Source organism: Pinus tabuliformis, chromosome 6 (genome assembly GCF_031772625.1).
Source record: "Pinus tabuliformis cultivar Carrire ecotype Pingquan chromosome 6, CPIR1, whole genome shotgun sequence".
Lineage (NCBI taxonomy): Eukaryota > Viridiplantae > Streptophyta > Pinopsida > Pinales > Pinaceae > Pinus > Pinus tabuliformis.
This window is the reverse complement of record NC_142292.1, coordinates 314,345,406-314,365,130: the sequence shown is the minus strand read 5'-3', so window position 1 is coordinate 314,365,130 and position 19,725 is coordinate 314,345,406. Positions and strand designations below refer to the sequence as shown.

General features: G+C 37.7%; 1 protein-coding gene across 1 annotated transcript; it reads left to right on the top strand.

The window, feature by feature from the left end:
- Positions 1 to 976: 976 nt before the first annotated feature.
- Positions 977 to 5,059, top strand: LOC149258569 (PR5-like receptor kinase). Its single transcript, XM_089423157.1, has 4 exons — positions 977 to 1,117; positions 3,298 to 3,589; positions 3,704 to 3,945; positions 4,823 to 5,059. Exons 1-4 carry the CDS (start codon positions 977 to 979, stop codon positions 5,057 to 5,059), a joined length of 912 nt encoding a protein of 303 aa, XP_089279283.1.
- The last annotated feature ends 14,666 nt before the right edge of the window (positions 5,060 to 19,725 follow it).

The window sequence follows — 19,725 nt, the reverse complement described above, 5'->3', positions numbered from 1 at the left end:
GGATCTGCTAGAGGCCATTAAGTACGCTTCACTCTGGGCCAAAAATTATTCAAATAGGATCCGCGACAGTAAGATATTTTGGGTGCTCATGGAGATGAACCTCAAAATAGGGATCAACCACAAGTCGCGGCTGTCACCCACTGTCTACAATAGCCTGCAGAGTTTTGCATAATTTAAAGTGGACATCCATAGCATATACATCAGAGCACGCAAAGACCCGACCAAACAATGGAGAAAGCTACCCTTTGTAGCCACAGATGATGTCATCTTAAACATATTGGAGACATGGCCTCTAGAGTGTCACGCTCCAGACATCATAGAGATAGAGAAGTTGGCGGCATAGAGAGAGAAAGAAGAGGCCAAAATGTGCATCACATAGTTGGCAGAAAAGAGAAGGAAGGAGGAAATGGTAATAGAAGCGTGAGCAACACGGGACGCCGCACAGACAACAATTGAATAGGAAAAGGTTGCAACCATAGCAGCACAAGAGGCAGCTCCGAAGGCATGCAAGGGCCAAAAGTTGCCTTCGCATGGACAGGAAGCAGAGGAAGAAGGGCGAGGTGCAGACCTACAAACCGTGTCAACACAGTTGAAGCACCTGCACCCGACTACGTGGATAGGATCCCGCAAGAAGGTCAAGGCATCGAAGTTGTCTATGGACCCAAACACCCTTACCAAGGGTGATCTGCACACCAACGACCAAACAATGTGCGATGTCACCACCGAGGCCCTCCAGGATTTTAAGCAGGACAACTAGATTGTGTTGGGGAACCTCAGAGTGCAATTGCATGAGTTACAGGTGTGCACTCCTTAGGCTGCTACCCTTTCGACTAGCCTCGCATTCGAAAAAACTATAGCAAAACAAATGGTGCTCTCTTAGGTGACCAATACCGTAGTGAAGCCAGAAGGGGAACTAGTGAAAACAAATGTGGTCAATAGGCCTACGATTAGCATGCTAAAGGGTCTCCACATCAACATGGCTGCACTCCCGTGGGAGAACTTATACATTTTGCAGCATGGGATAACTACAGAACTGCGGGCTAGGGAGAGTCGTGCACTGCATGTCGTGAATGAGCAGAAAATAAACATTGAACAGTTGAGCTTGCAGCACGACAAAGTGGTGTAGCAGAATCAACAGTTGGTACAGGTACTAGATGAATCTTTCCAAAACATCCAAAAGCTAGCCATCCCAGCAGACAAACTAGAATGAGCATGCATCCACAGGCTAGAAGCAGGGGTGTGTGAGGCACGGGAGGAAATGAAAAAGGTTCAGCTTCAGATCATCGAGCTACGGTTAAAGGCACAACCACCCACCTCTCTGGAAGTTAGAGAATAATGTGCTAGTGATATTACAGTGGGACTGGACGAGATTGGCAGTGCAGTGCGAGACTGTACCAGCATGTTGGAAGAGTCATTTGAGGTCCTCACAAATTTGCAGGAGGACCCCAACATCCAGCGCTTAGAGATAGGGGCATGAGAACTTCAACAACATTATGACAGCATCAAAGGAACTATGCAGATGGTGGCCCTCACTCAAAGGCTCGTGCGGATGCAATAGGCCAAAGCACTGAAAGACCAGGTGGACATGGCACAACATAAGGAAGCAGTCCTGAAGGCACATGTTCAGCCTCGAATCGACGAGGCCTTCACCATCACAGAAAAAATTGAAGGAAAACTCACACACATGTAGGGGATATGGGCAGAGATGCAGAGAAGCACTTCTAACACCGCAGTCTCGTAACAATGCATGCAGCATATCCAGCAGGCAGTAGCTCAGTGCGTTGCTGACCTTGCAGCAGTTTGAGCAGAGATGAAAGGACTCTGTGAGAAGATCTCTGCACCAACAAGGTGACTCGAGGGAGAGTCACGGTATTTGTGTTGGGGGCCTGTTGGGCATGGAATCCACCCAAGGCATGTTTCAGGGCTTAAAGCCCAAGTTTTGACCAAATATTTTTGTAAAAGCACCGCGAATTATGGGCGTGGAGTGCAAAAATTATCTTAGAGCCATAGGGTTGTCCACCATAATTTTCTAATGTAATGTCGGCTTAATAAGACCTACCCATGGTCTGCGGACCATGGGATTGTATAAATAGAGCAAGGCTCTAATTACAAAGGCATGAGGATGATAATAATAATAATAAGAGAGCATGAGAAGTCTAAGTGATTGAGTAAAAGTGTAAAGTGTGTCTTTGGGTTGTAGAGTAGGGGAAGGTTCTGCAGCTGAGTGTGCAGAGGCCTAGTAGTTCGCAACTGAGTGTATGGACCCCTATAGGTGACTGCGTAGGGCAGGTTGAATGTGTAACCGTTGGAAGAATCAATAAAGAGAAGTTTACCATATTTTTTTGCATCTTTTCCTGTTTTAATATATGATTATGTATAATTTGCAAGTATATTATTTATTTAATGCATGTTTTGTATAACTAATTATAACATAAGACATCCAAATATGTGAAGGTAATTAATTGGTATAGGAAGATAAGTAAGATCTAGGGTAAATAGCATAGAATGTGGCTCTAGCAGTGTGGAAGTTGCACAATGCCTGGTTAGGGCTGCGAGAAGGTAGTGTATTAGGGCATGAGGAATAGGGAACTACGCAAAGTGACCTACACACAGGGACAAATAATGGACTAGTCGGACCTCTCAAACATCTAAAGGGTGCAAAAACCTAGCTCTAGCACCCTCCCATACTACTTCAGGTGAGACCTCAGTCCATGCTCTGTGGACTGTTACCGAAAGGGCCAGTAGTACAGGGATTTTCTTGGCTAATTAACTCCGAACCTAGGTTAGGCCCCAACAAACCAACATGAGGGTATCCAAAACTTCGCTTATTGACCATACTACCTTTCCCTATGTCTATCTAGTACTTTAAGTTCTCTTATCTTTTTACCGAGTTGTTTCTATTTCCTTTCCTGAAGGATCTTGTCAGACAGAAATATATCCAGTACCTCCATTATTAATAGCAGGTAACTTATTGACCTTTAAATTTAATCCATGCATTACACTTGATTATCTTTTATATTCTATATTCTCATTCCCTGGTTCAACATTTTTTCAATGATATTCTATGGAGAGTTATGTGCATTTGTCGTAGTAGTGGTTTCTTGCATCATCTTCCATCATGGATGTTGTTGTAAGAGAACTAAGAGCGATGAAGAGCCGACCATCCTACAGTTTATGGACCCGCTCGCCTCTAGACCTCCCACAGTGGAAAATTTCTTAAATTATTACTCCTCACAAGTGCCTACCCAATATGCTTAGGCATAGATTAGAACTTATATAAACAATTTGGCAGTGCAGCTTGGAAAAGGAGGCTTTGGAGTAGTTTATACAGGGAAGTTTCCCAGTGGAAGGCTGATAGTTATAAAGATCTTGGATGAATCCAAACGAAGTGAAAAGAAATTCATTGCTAAGGTTGGTACAGTGGGGAGCACCTATCATGTCAACCTGGTGCGTATGGTGGGGTTTTGTTCTGAGGGCACCAAAAGAGCTTTGGTGTATGAATACATGGTAAATGGTTCTCTCGACAAGTATATACATGCAAATCATGGAGACCAGTTGGATTGGAAACAGTTGTATTTGATAGCTATTGGTACAGCTCAGGGCATTTCATACCTACACAAATAGTGCAGAAATTGCATCTTACATTGTGATATAAAGCCCCATAATGTTCTCGTCGATGGCAATTTTTTGTCCAAAATTGCAGACTTTGGTCTGGCCAAAATATCCAAGAGAGAAGAAAGTCACATATCTACATCTCACGGGGGAACACTAGGTTACGCTGCCCCAAAGATGTGGTCAAGAACGAATGGACCTGTAACTGATAGAAGTGACGTTTATAGCTATGGCATGTTGTTTATGGAGATGGTGGGAGGAAAGAAGAACATTGACCACAATATAGACAGTAATGCAAGCAAATTATTCTATGCAGAGTGGGATTTTAAGCAGGTAGAGAAAGGAGAGTTTGGAAATCTCATGAGGATAGGTCACCTTTCAGAGGAAGATCAAAGATTAACCAAAATGTTATGTCTAGTGGGACTATGGTGTATACTGTTTCATGCATCTCGTTGTCCTCGGATGAGTAAACTGATCCAGATGTTAGAGGGAGATGTTGAGATTACAACTCCTCCTTCTCCCGTTCCTTCTAATACAAAACCAATTGCTATCTTAGATCAATCGTTTGATTTTGATAAATGTTCTTCAATTTATGCTTTGGAGGTTCAGATGACAAATCTCAAATCCACTGTTGAAACACCAATTGTGCACTTATTTTCATCAAACGAGTGTTCTTCAATTTATGGCTTGGAGGTTCAAATGACAGATCGTAGAAGTACTCAGATCGGCAACACTTCTGATTAATGTAGGCATTGCAGAAAATGTTTATTTTACTTCCGAATTAGGTAGTATGCATGAATAGTAGAAAATGTTGATTTACATTAAAAAAATTGCATGTAGAAAATGTTTACTTTTGCATTGAACTGTAAAATAATTTTGTCTCTTCAATGACCAAACTCATGAATGTGTACTCCTTCAAAATTATGAAGCAAGTGTTAATTTTGTCTCCAAAATTGTCAATCTTGTTTAAGGTATCCTGCGACAAATTTTGGAAATATCCCAAAATCTAATAGGAGAGGTCAATTGTATCGCTACACATATTTTTTGAATGACTAGTTTGAGATGGAGGATAATAATAATAATGTAAAAGTAAAGGTGTACGAAATGACTAGTCGTGAATCTGAGGTTGTAGCTATGGGCATCTCAGTTATCACTAGAGATGATATTAACCACTCTAAAATTTTGAGGATCGGAAATATTGATGGTGTAGTGGCCAGGCTGTAATGCCCCGAGTTGTGGACCGTTTGGCAAAGGGCACACGATGGGCGAGCGAGCGACGAGCTGGGGAAACTGGCGAGTTGGGCATGCCCGAACGGTTCGATGCACTGCGCTGAATGGAGGAAACGTGAAAAAACGACTAAGTGTTGGAAATTTTGCTCGCAAACTTATATGGTGTGGGCACCCTCACCATGGCCGACATGGGAAAAATAACGAAGTGTCAGAATGATGGGCTGACCTGGCCTATGCCGACGCCCCCATGATGGGCGAGCTAACATATATATAGCGTGGGAGAATTTGAAGAAGAATAATTCAATCATCAAGGAGTTCCAAGCATACGTACGAGCAAGAGGTGCAAGTTAAGGTTGTTGCTCTAAAGCAAAGTGCGAGGCTGCAGGTGGAGCTAAGGGCCGAAGCACCTTAGCCACAAAACCGGGTGACAGTCGAAAGCCACAGGCTGAATGAAACCGTAGGCGGGTTGAACATTCAAGCAAGGTTGAACAGGCCAGTTGGGTCGGTGAACGAGCGAGCTGGGTGGCCGCGGACTAAAACGACAGTTGGATGCGCTAAACAGGTAGGAGTTTCGGTGCTCGGGCGGACGGTTGAATAGGATATCATTCAGGAGTTCAAGCAGACAGATGAATGGGATATTGTTTGGGAAGATAGCTAAATGAGTTGGATTCAGAGCGTTCAAGAGGTCGATTGAATGGAGAGCTAAACGAGTTATTGTTCGGGCATTCGGGCGGTCGGTTGAACGGAGCATGGGCGATACATCTTTCGGGTAGTTGGTTGAACATACGACGGGTGAATGTGTCAACGTTCGGTGGCTGAAATGGGTGGGCATTTGCAGTGAATCAGGTAGGAAATTCGTGTGCCCATGTAAACGTGAATGGTGGTTGCAGTGAGACGGGTTGACCCGGCAAGGCATCACAGAGTTGGTAATGCGGCGAGCTGAATGGTGGGTCGTTCAGCGAGTTGGAACGCCATGATGGTGGGCGTGTGCAGTGGTTGAATGACGAATTGGGTGCCAGTGAAATGTGAATGAAGAGTCGTGCGAAGGTTTCATGTGACGGGTGAACGAAGGAGTGCAGACGAACGAGCATTGGGCAGACGAGCTGTGGGTGTGCACTAGGTGGGCGACACAACCCGGCAGGGCTGCACGACAGCCAAATGACGGTGCGCCGATTCTGAACAAAGTTTTGGTTGAGGTAGTCGTGGGAACCTCCACCTGGTGAATAAGTGAGGCTGCATGGTGGTGCAAACCGAACTATGAAAATTTGCAGGTTGTTGTAAATTTGTAAAAATTGAAATATTATCATTATTATTCGAGCAGACTCTATTAGTAGAGAGTTGCCCCTCTTGAGGTAATATCCATTGTCCACTCATGGTTAATGATAATGATAATGTGTATATGAATGTAATGTGAAAGTTTCCATTGTGTTAAACTAATGATTGTACTTAGAAGATTGGAAAATAAACTAAGTATAGAAAGTAGGCATAGTCCACATCCACAAGTATTGTTAAAAAGAAAGTGGTTGGTGGTGCCACACCCCCGATCGTGCAGCTGGAAGAGTACTGCCATGGTAGGGGCGTGACAGGTGGTATCATAGCTTTGTATTCTGCAGGCTTTGGTGATTTAGAATTATAGGTGAACTGGTACAAGCTAATCATTATGACAGTTGGTATCCGGGTAGTTTCAGTTGAAGCTTCAGGTTTGAACACTGATGACTGTTGAAGGTAAAGCATGTAACGAATACTTTCTGAACAAATGAAGATGGTTGAAAGAGCACTTCAAAGGCTAAAGAACATGAACGATTGTTGGAAAGAATAAATGCATAAACGTTATGAAGCTATTGTACCAAGCTGGGAACCTTTGATGCATGTTGGGAGCAACATAGCATATTTTTTGGAACACTTGAACGATCTTCATGTGGGGACTGATAAACTCAAGAGACTTGATGAAGAGATCCAACAGGGTGATCTTAGGCTCCAAGAACTCATGAATGAAAGAGTTCGGTTGTGGGAGAAAAGAACCATGGCAGAAGCAGAAGTCAAGAGCTTGAGGATGGGATAAAAAGGGACTTTCTTGGTAGAAAGATCATTGTGATAGAGAAGGATGAGCTCGATTACATTGAAAAACTTGAGGACTACCACCGAGACAATCAGACAGATCTTTGGAGGCTTAGTTCACTATGAATGGAAGGAGTCAATGGATACTTGATTAGTGCCCTTAAGCAAGGAATGATGGAGGATGAGATTGAAGGGATTCAGGAAGAACTAGGATCAAGTTGCTTAGAAGAGCCAAGAAAGGAGGTGAAATACCTTAAGAAGGAAGTGAGGTTGAAGCATAATTCGATAGACTCTTCTAAGCTTGAGTTATTGAAGAAGGCTACTGAAGTAAGACGTAAGATCAAGTGGAAAGAGGATGGTGATGCCTTGAAGTTGAGTTTTGTGCAGGTGACCGTATGTGGCAAGAGATTTGACACTTTGGTGGACACAGGAGATACTCATAGTTTCCTGAGTAGGAAAGCAGCAAAGTCTTTTGGCAGGAAAGCTAAAATGGGGAGAGAGTGGAGTTCTTTCAAAGCAGTAAACTCTACCATGAATGTTGTGACTGGGGTCATGGAGAACACTCAGGGGAGAGTGCGCTCTTGGTTTGGAAAGTTGGACTTGAGGATTGTGGACTTGGATGATCATTCTATGGTGTTGGAGCACAACTTTTGAACATTGCACAAGCCATACCAATGGTGGACTGGGACATTCTCTTGATTACAACTAAAGGAAGAACCTTGTTCGTTCCGATGAATAGAAGAAGTTGCTTTGGGTATATACCAAGGATGGCTTCGATGACTTTGTATTGCAACGATCCGAATGTGAAGCATGTGGATGTGGAACAAAGAGGACTTGGGAGTATGAATGGAACAACGAAGGAAGGGAAGTTAGTAGACTTTGTTGCAAGAGCTAGAGGGAAAGATGGAGGTGGAAAATCATTTTCACATATCTTGAGACACTTGATAGGAGAATCTTCTACCAAAGATCTTCATGATGGAGTTGCAGATGAAGAAAGTTTGAATACTTCTTCAGTGACAGTGGTTGAGGAAGATTATGCAGGTAGAGATCTGGCTGGCATAGTGGAGTTTTGCAGATATGCCATGGGCATATATCACTTTCAATTGACGAAAGACAAGCTTGAAAAGCTTGGGTGTACATGTGAGGAGGTTGAGGTTGTGCACAAGTACTTGAGAACATAACATCAGTCTGATACAGGGGTGGATGAGAGTCAGGGAGGGAACTTCTTGGCCCTCCTTTCTTGATAGACAACCTTGGAGGTGGGTTGGTGTAGTGACCTTGTTTGGGAAGGATTGCACCACCTTGACAAGGGACCTTGGAAGGAGGCTTCTTCATATTGACAGATGGATGATGTAGGAATGAATGCAACTGCATAGTAGCACATTGGCATTAGCATCATGGACAACATGTTGTAGATAGGATGGGCATACCATGGACCTAAGCATGGCCTATTTTGAACAGATTTTGATCGAGTTTGAGATTGTGACAGGATGCTGAAGAAACAACCGACGGTGGCATGGAGAAGGTACATTCTCATGTGTTGGGCATTACAGTTGGATTAGCTACCCAACTAGTTCGATGACATGGGGGCATGCAGTGTGTCGAGTTTGTGTCAGATAGATATCTTGGTTTTGACTGAGATGTTGTGTTGGCTGGAGTATTATGCAGAGATTCACATGATGAAACGACACATGGTGGAGATAGTCGTATTACATATGTTGCAGGGATGTTTGCAATATATGGACTGATTGAAATCATGGATCAAGAAGAGTTCCTGATTATGGAGACATAGACCGATGGTCTGTGTGGCATTGGAGTGAAGGCAGGCAGTATGAGCATCTTTGGATGTTGGCGCTGGTAGTACTTTACGATAGTGGTTTGATAGTATTGGCGACAAATGGCTGTTGGGATGGAGAATTGTCGAGGAAGAGAATGGCTTGAAGTGGGGGAGGATGTAATGCCCCCAAGTTACAGACCGTTCGGCAAAGGGTGAACGATGGGCGAGTGGGCGACGAGCTGGGGCAACCGGCGAGTTGGGCACGCCCGAACAATGTGAGAAGCTGGGCTAAATGGAGGAAACCTTAAAAAATGACTAAGTGTTGGAAAGTTTGGTGGCGGACTTATATGGTGGGGTGGTCCTGGGTGTGGGTGCCTTCACCATGGCCGACGCGGGAAAAATAGCGAAGTGCCAAAATGATGGGTCAGCCTGGCCTAGGCCGAAGCCCCCATGATGGGCGAGCTACCATATATATAGTGTGGGTGAAGTTGGAGAAGAATCATTCGATCATCAAGGAGTTCCAAACATACATACGAGCAAGAGGTGCAAGTTAACGTTGGTGCTCTGAAACAACGGGCAAGGGTGAAGGTGGAGCTAAGGGACGAAGCACCTTAGCCACAGAACCAGGTGACAGTCGAGAGCCCTAGGCTGAAGGGAATCACAGGTGGGCCGAACGTTCAAGTGAGGCTAAATGGGTGAGTCGGGTTGGTGAACGAGCGAGTTGGGTGAGCGTGGACTGAAACGATGGTTGGGCGAGCTAAATGGGTAGGTGTTCGGGTGTTTTGGCAGACAACTATATGGGATATTATTCGGCTATTCGGGCGGACAACTAAACGAGATATCATTTAGGTGGACAACTAAACGAGTTGGCGTTCGAAGCGTTTGGGTGGTCAGTTGAATGCGAAGTTGAACAAGTTATCATTCAGGCGTTCATGCGGTTAGTTGAACAAAGCGCGGGTGAGATATCATTCGGGTGGTCGGTCGAACATGCGACAAGTTAATGAGTCAGCATTTGGTGGATGAAATGGTAGGGCATTTGCGGTGACTTGGGTAGGCGAGTCGGGCGCCCGTGTAAACGTGAATGGTGGTGACGGTGAGATGGGTCGACTGGGAAAGGCGACACGGAGTTGGTAGCATGACGAGCTGAATGGTGGGTCGTTTGGAAAGTTGGAACGCCATGACAGTGGGCACATGCGGTGGTTGAATGACGCACTGGGCGCCGGTGAAACGTGAACGACAAGTCATGCGAAGGTGTCGTGCGATGGGTGAACGAAGGAGCATAGACGAACGAGTGTCAGGAAGACAAGCTATGGGTGTGCACCGAGTGGGCGATACAACTCGACAGGGCTGCACGAAAACCAAATGATGGGGAGTCGATTCTGAACGAAGTGTTGGTTAAGCTAGCTGGTGGGCACCTCCACCTGGTGAATAGGTGAGGCTACATGGTGGTGCAAGCAGCACAGTAAACATTTGCAGGGTGTTGTAAATTTGTAAAAATTGAAAGATTATCATTATTATTTGGGCAGACTCTATTTGCGGAGAGTTGTCCCTCCCGAGTTAATATCTGTTGTGCACTCATGGTTAATGATAATGATAATGTGTATGTGAATGTAATGCGAAATTTTCCGTCGTGTTAAACGAATGATTGTACTTAGAAGATTGGAAAATAAAATAAGTATAGAAAGTAGGCGTAGTCCACATCCGCAAGTATTGTTAAAGAGAAAGTGGTTAGTGGTGCCGCACCCCCGATCAAGCGGTTGGAAGAGTACCGCCAAGGTAGGGGCATGACACAAGCCATTGAACTCACTCTCGAGTCACTGCTCTGGGTCTCGAATGGATGTATTCGCCGTAGGACAACTTTATCAAAGCAAAACAATAGTTTTACGGACTCCAAGAAATAGTTTTACAGGCAGAAATGGTTGTCAAAGCAAATCAATAGTTTCATGGGCTCCAACAAACAGTGAGGATAAAAATTGTTGACAAAGATGGTTTTCTATATATAGTGTTGTACAAGACAGAAATATCCCTTTTGTCCCTTTGCCATTAGAAAAAGGAATGCAGTCTTTTGAAAGGGATGCAGTGTCTCTTTATTTAAGTGAAGGGTCAGATTGAGAACTGGTGACTTAAGTGAAGAGTCTTTTTGTTTAATTTATTAATGGATAAAAGTGGATAGCATTTTGGGTTGGTTGCAGTGTCATGCATGCACATTAACCTAATTATGTTTTTTCTAATATAAATACACTAAATCTAAAGCTATGTTTTAGATTAACACATTTTTATGTTATGCTATTTTTTTTTAATATAAATACAATAAATTTAAATGTACAGCTTTGATTAATTAACTTTTATGTTGAATAAAATAATTGTTTTATATGAAAACTATTAATTCTTCTGGTTGGAAGCTTTTCCAATAAAAATGAGACTAAAATTTTTGTGACTTTTTCTAACTTCGAAAGTTCAGAAAGCCCAGCGAGCGCTGAGGGCTCAATTATATTAATCGTTGCTCAATACAACATTGAAGCTCCAAGTAAACACTTATCAACATGTTGTACGAGTAATCGTGGCTACGTTTTTTTGACACACTTTTACTTTGTATTTTCCCTTCTATTTGATTAAACCTACAACCAAAAAAATGATAGGTAATGGATGCAGTGCCCAAAGACAGGGACTTATTGTTGTGTAGCTTCTCTTTCTCTTTTTCCTTTTAATAAAATTTAACTCACAATTACATGGAAAAACCTTTCGAAGTCCTAATTTCAATTACACTAATTGGAGTAATGTTATAAATGGATTCTCTTAAAAGTCAGTTAATATGAAATTTTGAAATAATAATGTGTTAATAAGATTAGGTTTTTTTAAAACTTATTTAATATAAAATTGCTCAATTTGATTAAAATATGTTTTCCGTTTATTTTGGGTAAAAATATAATGTAATAATTTATCTAATTAAAAAATTAAACAATAAAAATTTAATTTTATGAAATTTCAATTATATTATTATAGTAAAAATATATAAATATATAAATTAAATTTACAAATTAATTGTGAAATAATTATAATATATAGAAGTTTGTTTGGGGTAGTTTAATTTACAACAATTGTGGAAATGAAGTATCACCTAACCAAAAGTCTTGGGTTCAAATCTTGTGCTATTATGGAGATCAAGGTGAGAAGTTGGACATAATCAAGATGTAGTCCTATTAAGTTTACAAAAAAAAAATTATAATATGTAGAAAAAACTAAATTTACATAGGTGAATTTATGAAGTTGGGTTACACTTTTGGGTCAAATATGGCTATGGGCACTCAAAATTCATATAAGCACTATGAATTTTGATTCGGAGTAAAATGACAAATTGTACATCTTAAATTCAAATAAGCATTATGAATTTTGATTCGGAGTAAAAAGACAAATTCTACGGCATACGGGATGACCACTCAAAATTCATAAAACTATGAATTTTGATTCAGATTAAAAGGACAAATTGTACCTTTTAAATTATTATAAGCACTATGAATTTTAATTCGGAGTAAAAAGACAAATTGTACATCTTAATAGGTATGCTTGTGTGAACTTGTACATATTAAGAGGTGAACGTTTGTGTGAACTAGTACATCTTAAGAGGTATGTGTGTTCATGTAGCATAACTTAGTCTAAAATCTGTAATTTTTAATATATATATATATATATATATATATATATATATATATATATATATATATATATATATATATATATATATATATATATATATATATATATATATAAGCATGATCTACGCACACAGAGCTAAGTTTTTCATATTAAAAATTATTTTTTTATGCAAAGTTATATTTTTATTATTTTTCAAAGCTGGCTAAATAATATTTCAATTGCATTTGGCAGACACGTGTTTGGGTAAGGTTTCTTTACTATTTAAATAAATTAAAAAAACAAAAGTACCCTTTTGAAGAGGACTCGTAAATGAAGATAGTGACATTTTTTGAATTTTTTTAGTTGTGTATATTTTATGATATTGATTTTTTATTCAACCTCTTTAAAAGTGTTCAAAAAAATTCAAAGCATTATGTTTAAAAGAAATTAGATTGAAATATCATATGAATTTGAAAATGTCAAACTCATATGCCATTGGATAGAGGATTCCTTCATGAATCCAACATGATCAACTCCACTCTGCCACCTAAGGACAAAATTTTCCCTAAGTCCCCTAGGGTACAAAATGGTGTTGCATGAAATTTTGCAGAAGGGGTGCTGAAATTATGGATTTTAGGACTTTAGAGGCTCATCGAGTGTTTAAATTTCAAATTCAAATAACTCAGTCAATGGTTTCGTAGATTTATTTCAAATTAGGACTTCAAAGGCTCATTGAGTGTTTAAATTTCAAATTCAAATAACTCAGTCAATGGGTTCATAGGTTTATTTCAAATTCAAATAACTCGATCGATGGTTTCATAAATCCTAAATCTAGCCATTTACATGGTTAATAGGATATAGCTCTATCAAGCCATTATAAAATAAAATAAAAAATTGAATCCCATAATTTAGATTTTAGAATCAATAAAAATTTAAAATTTAAGTTTTACACATTTTAAAATTCCAATTTTTATTATAATTTTTGTTATTATGTCATGTAGAAACCTTATTAAATTTAATAGTAATATTAAAAAATTATTATGATTATTATTAAATTAAAGTATGAAATTTGATATCAATATATTTTAATGTTAATATTAAAAATTTTAATTTCATATTAATATTATATTAATAAATTTAATATAATGTAATTTTTTTATATTATAATATATACTCCCATAATTACATTAACAAATGTGGTTAATAAAAGTAGTAGGTGTCAACAAAAGAGTCATTTAGACTAAAAGAGTCATACAAATTGACTCAATATGTTAATTTTATTTAGTTACCTAATTTGTTTTTATAAATATAACATAATAAAATATATAATTTTTTTAAAATCCTGAAGTCATCATAACCTAGAGCTACCTAAATAAATAAAACCTAAATAGTTTCAATTGGAAGACATGAATCACTCTATGTATATCTCATGGGGGTATTTGGAAGACAATAATATTTTGGAAAAATTTAGATAATATTTCCATGGAAAATTATTGTTTTCCCTCTAGGTGAATGTACAACACACATTTGAAATTATAAAGAAATAAAAAATTTGTTGTACTACATCAAAATAAAATAAAATCTTTAAACATAATATTTTAATTGTTTATGTATTTTAAAAATTTTGAAATATAGCGGAGAGAGTGTGGGAGAGAAGGGTAAGAGAGAAAGAGGGGGACACAAAGATGGAAAGAGGGAGAGGAGAAGAGAGTCTCCTAGAAAGAGGGAGCTTGAGAGATGGAGTTGGAAGAAAAGATTGGGAAGGAAGAAGTTCAAGACATATAGAGAGAAAAAGGTGTAAATAGAGAGAGGGAATGACAAGGGAGAGATGGAGAGAGAGTGTGTATGTTTGGGGGTGAGATAGAAAGACAAAGAAGGAGAGAAGGAGAGAATGGGGAGAGAGAATGAAAGCGGGAGGGAGCTAGTCAACAGAGTTGCAGGACAAATCTAGAGAGAGAGAGAGAGAGACAAGTGGAGAGACAGAGTGAGGTGGGAGAGAAAGGAAGAGAGAGATATATTTTGAGTGGAGAGAGAGGAACGTAAGAAGAAATGCATATATATAGAGAGAGAGAGGGAGTGACAAGGGAGATGGATAGAGAGGGAGAGAGGAGAGTAGGCGAGAAGAGAGATAGAAGGGGAGACAAAGGGAGAGAAGGGGAAGAGATAGAGAGGGATAGGGAGAGGGATAGGGAGGGATATATAGATAGAAATGGAAAAACAATGTGTATGTTTTCAAGTTGATATAGAGAGATGAAGGAATATATAGATATACATGGAAGGACGAGAGAGGGAAGAAAAGAGATATATACAAAGAAAGGGAGAGATAGATAGATATGAAAAGAGACAGGATGTGTGTCTGGGGGATGGCATAGAGAGTCAAAGAAAGAGAGATGGAGGGAGATATCGATATAGATGGTGGGGGGAGAGAAAGGGAAGAAAATTGCTTGCACTATATGCATTGATTTCAGTGTACAAATACTGATTTCTAATCCTATTTCATTTCTTTCATTAGATGCATTGATTTCTGTGTAGATGTTGATTTCTAATTCTATTTCATTGCTTGCAATAGATGCATTAATATTATTAAATATGTTACTTTATAATGTTGTTTGATTGAGCTTGTATTAGATGTGTTGATTTTAGTGTAGATGTTTCTTCCCAATCCTATTTGATTGCTAGCACTAGATGCATTGATTTTAGAGTATATGTTGATTTGTAGTCCTATTTGATTGCTTGTATCATTAGATGCATTGATTATATTGTAGACGTTGATTTCTAATCATGTTTAATTATTTACATTAGATGCATTGATATTAGTGTAGGTGTTGATTTATTATCCTATTTGATTGTTTGCATTAGATGCATTCATTTCAATGAAGATGTTGATTTTTTATTTGATGTAACTAAATATATGGTGTACATTAATTTCAAGGTAATCAATTTAACATTGTGCATTGATTTCAATGTAAGCACAAAAAAATTATTGACCATGTGCATTATGACTATGCTTTTGTAGATAACCTTAAACAAAATAAAATATAATAAAACTTGTATTTATAACTTTTACATCTCCACATATTTTAAAATTTAATATAACTTATTTCAATCATATTTGAGTTTTTAAAAATTGAATAAAACGTATTTCAATCATAATGAATTGATTGAAATACTTGGATAACTACTTACAAATTTCAATACATTTTACTTATATCATGTTGTCATATATTGGTTTTTGACCTATATATTAAATTTCAATGCATTTTACTTATATCATGTTACGACTAAGATCTTTTAGATCATCTCAAAAGAAATAATGTTGAATAAAATATATTTGTTGCGTACATGACATCTTTTAAAATTGAATAAAACTTATTTCAATCCTATTTCTATTTTTTAATTGAATATTGATATAAGAAATTGATTGAAATACTTAAAAAAGCTGTCCATGCAATGGTATATGGATGGGTCATAAAACTTTTCATATGTATATTTTTTATTATAATATGTATGACTTTATAATTCAAATAATTTATTTTTAAAATTGAAATGTAATAAATTAACCTAGATCTTTAATCCTGAATCTATCAATTGCCGAGAGGGATCAAATCTCTTGGGGTGTAAACCTCTTTTTTGAGTGAAAAACTTGAGGAAAGGTTTGCACCTCGAGAGATTTTATCCCTCTTAGCGCTTGATAAATCTTGAATTAAGATGGATCTAGACTAGTAATATAATATCTATATTTGTATCTATGTGTCTCTATCTTATTACTTCTCTCTATCTCACCCCCAAAACATACACACTCTCTCTCCATATCTATCTATCTCTCTCCCAACTCCCTCTTCCTCTCACTCTCTCTCTTCCCCTTCTCTCTATCTCTATCTCTCTTCTCCTTCTCTCCCTCTCTCTCTCCTCCCTCCCGCTCTCCTATCTCCCTCACTCTCTCTCCATCTCTCCCTTTCCACTCCCTCTCTCTCTCAACCTTCTTCCTCTGCGTCATTATTCTTCCCTCCCTCTCTCTCCCCATCCAACTCCATATCTCTCTCCTTCTCTCTATTGAGTCCTCTCTCTCCCTCTCCCACCTCCCTCTGTCTCAACACCCCATCTCTCTCTCTCTCTCTCTCTCTCTCTCTCTCCAACTTTGTCACTATCTCCCTCCCTCTCTCTTTCTCTCCCTCCCCTCCATCTCTCTCTCTCTATACAACTTTGTCACTATCTCCCTCCCTCTCTCCCCCCCCCCCCCACCTCTCCTCTCCTCTCTCCTTCACTCTCTCTCCATCTCTCCCTTTTAACTCCATCTCTTTCTCCACCTCTATCTATCTATGTCTTTGTTCTTTCCTCCCTCTCTTCCTCTTCAACTCCATCTCTTTCCCTCTCCTTCTCTCCTTCTCTCTACCCCCTCCTTTCTCCCTCTCTGTCCCGCCTCTCTCTCTCTCTCTATTTTAAATTTGATCTCATTGTATTGTGTTTATGAAAGTATCTAATTTAAGAAAACTCAATTGGTTGTAAAATATTAAACCTATATTTTGGATCAATCATGTCAAAGAAAATACAATAATGAAAAACTTAAAAGAATCATCCACTATCTTTACTCTATTATTGTTAGTCACTTTTCTTGCTCTCATCACTAGATCTTTGATTGTTCTTAATCATATTATTTATATTATATAAATTTCAAATCTTTAAATATAAAGTATTCTCTTTTCCAATTTTATTGAAACCTTGATTTCATTTATATGAGAATATTTTTAGTAGTCATGATGATTGAGGGTTTAGATATATCTCATAAATAATTATAATCCCGTTCCTTTTAGATTTAATTAAAAAAATGTTTTAAAATTAAATTAAAATAAAATATTTTGATTGTAAAATAAGTTATGGTTTTTGGGCATGTGGTATTGATAAGGAATGGTATTGGCCCATGGTATAGTATCCAAGCCTATTTACATATTAATAATATCCATGGTAAATTAGGGATGAATATGCATGTTAAGAATCTTGTCATATTTTTATAAAATAATTTTTTTGTGAAATAAGTTATGATTTTTGAGCATGTGGTATTGATAAGCCATGGTATTTGCCCATGGTATTGTAACAAAATTCATTCACAAGTTCATAATATCAACGGCAAGGTCAGTGTCAATATCCATAGTCAAGAATCATGTCATATTGTTACAAAACATTTTGACTATGAAATAAGTTATGTTTTTTGGAAATGTGGTATTTATAAGCCATGGTAATCATGTCATATTGTTACAAAACATTTTGACTGTGAAATAAGTTATGTTTTTTGGCAATGTGGTATTGATAAGCCATGCTATTGACCCACCGTATTGTAATAAAGCCTATTTAGAAGTTAATAATATCTATGGTAGAGTAGGGGTGAATATCCATGGTTGAAAATATTTCCATATTATTATAAAAGATTTTGATTATGAAATAAGTTATCATTTTTAGGCATGTGGTATTGATAAGCCATGGTAATGGCCCATGGTATTATAACAAAACCTAGTCACAAGTTAATAACGAAATCAAAATGTTTACACTCATCACTTGTAATTTATTTTTTATTATTTACATACTTACATTACACCTACACATCTACCATATACTGGGTTGTATAATGCCTCTCGACGTGTTTTGATTGCACTAAAACATACTTTCTACAAGCCAATATGAAGTGTGATTGTAATTCTTTCCATGTTCGATATTAAATTGATACATGATATACTTTAGTTCATTTAAAGGATCAAAGTGACTTGCATCATAAATTAAGATTGCACTTATTTTCTTTGTCTATGAAACTGGAATCAAAATTGTTATATTTTACTAATAAAAGTTATAGTGTATAGATTTTATTTATTTATTTATTTTTTAAATTAGTGAAATAATTTTACAGATCCATAAAATTCAAAAAATAATGAGCACCCATTAACAAGATTAATAAAAATACATAAATTGAAATAGTGAACACATGTATCAATAAAATATCCATATGAAAATATATATAAATTACAAATATCACATGAACATCCATAACATGAAATAATAAGCATCCATAAGCTAAAATAGTGTCCATGTACATTGATAAACTGCCCATGTATGAAAATATAAAAAATTTGTATCACATGTGAATGTGCCCTATGAAATGAACCTGAAAATATACAACTTATCCACTCTTAGTACCACTAGAAATCCTATGTGAGTTCCACCATGCAAAGTAAGTGTCCATAAGCTAGTACAACAATATAACACATTCAAATTCAAACTAATTAGATCATTATTTGTACAAAATAAAAAATATCTAAATAGTTGATTTTGAATTACATTTTTAATTACATATACATTAATCTATTAAACTTAGCCGAGTCCAAATGCAAGTTAGATAAGATGGGAGTCTGATGAATTTGGGTTTGGTGCTCCCCTGCCTATCACTCAATGATTGGGTTCTACATCGGTGGACTCACATCATCAGTGCCTCTAAAGCCAACATCCCACTCATGTTTCCACATAGAAATGACATCAATGACACTCTACATATCAACATGTGTACACAACAGAAAGGACAAATTACAATTACTCTACAAATTAATTAGAATATATGTGTAACTTAGAAAAAGAAAATGTTGAAAAAGTATGAATTAAAAAGTTTACCGCAATTGTTGGTCCATGTGGTTTTACATAGTGGCTCTCCTCCACATTAGTCAAGAGATGAAGTGGAGGTGGAGGTAGAGGAGAATCCATGGAAATATGCTCGGGTTGAGGATGGCCTAGCTAATCAACTACCTCCTTTGATGACCTCATAAGTTGATCCATGTAGTTGAGCTATTTATACATGTTATCATGTACTTATTAATATAAATTCAATATAATACGAGCTAGAAATTAATATAAATAACTATGCATAATTTGACAATAAGAGTCAAAATTTTCATATATATATGTACCTCGCATGTGTCACACAAGTCATGCACCCTCCAAGTCTCACAAATTACATCTCAATAAATACATGCATATGTCAAAAGTTGGTCAATAAGTAAAATTGCGAGGAATTCATCATCATATAAGGGAACTGACAGGTCACAAGGCAATGATGGTGGTCTCCTAATCGCTCCAGCCAATGCAGCACATGCATTTTCCGATGAAATCCACCTGGTGTGTGCAATAGTATCCCTAGTCTCAGGAATAATTTTTGGCAAATCCTCTAACTTTTTTTATAATACCAAGCTCTGAGTGTAATATTCCTCCCGCATAACACCATAATTTTTTTTTTACATATATGTATGTATCTAAACATAAAATTATTCATAATCATGAAGTTAAATTTAATTCATCGAGCATGTTAATAGGTTTCTACATATTTACTATATACAAACTTTGTATTATGCTTATTATTAATAATTAATTCCCATATAAAA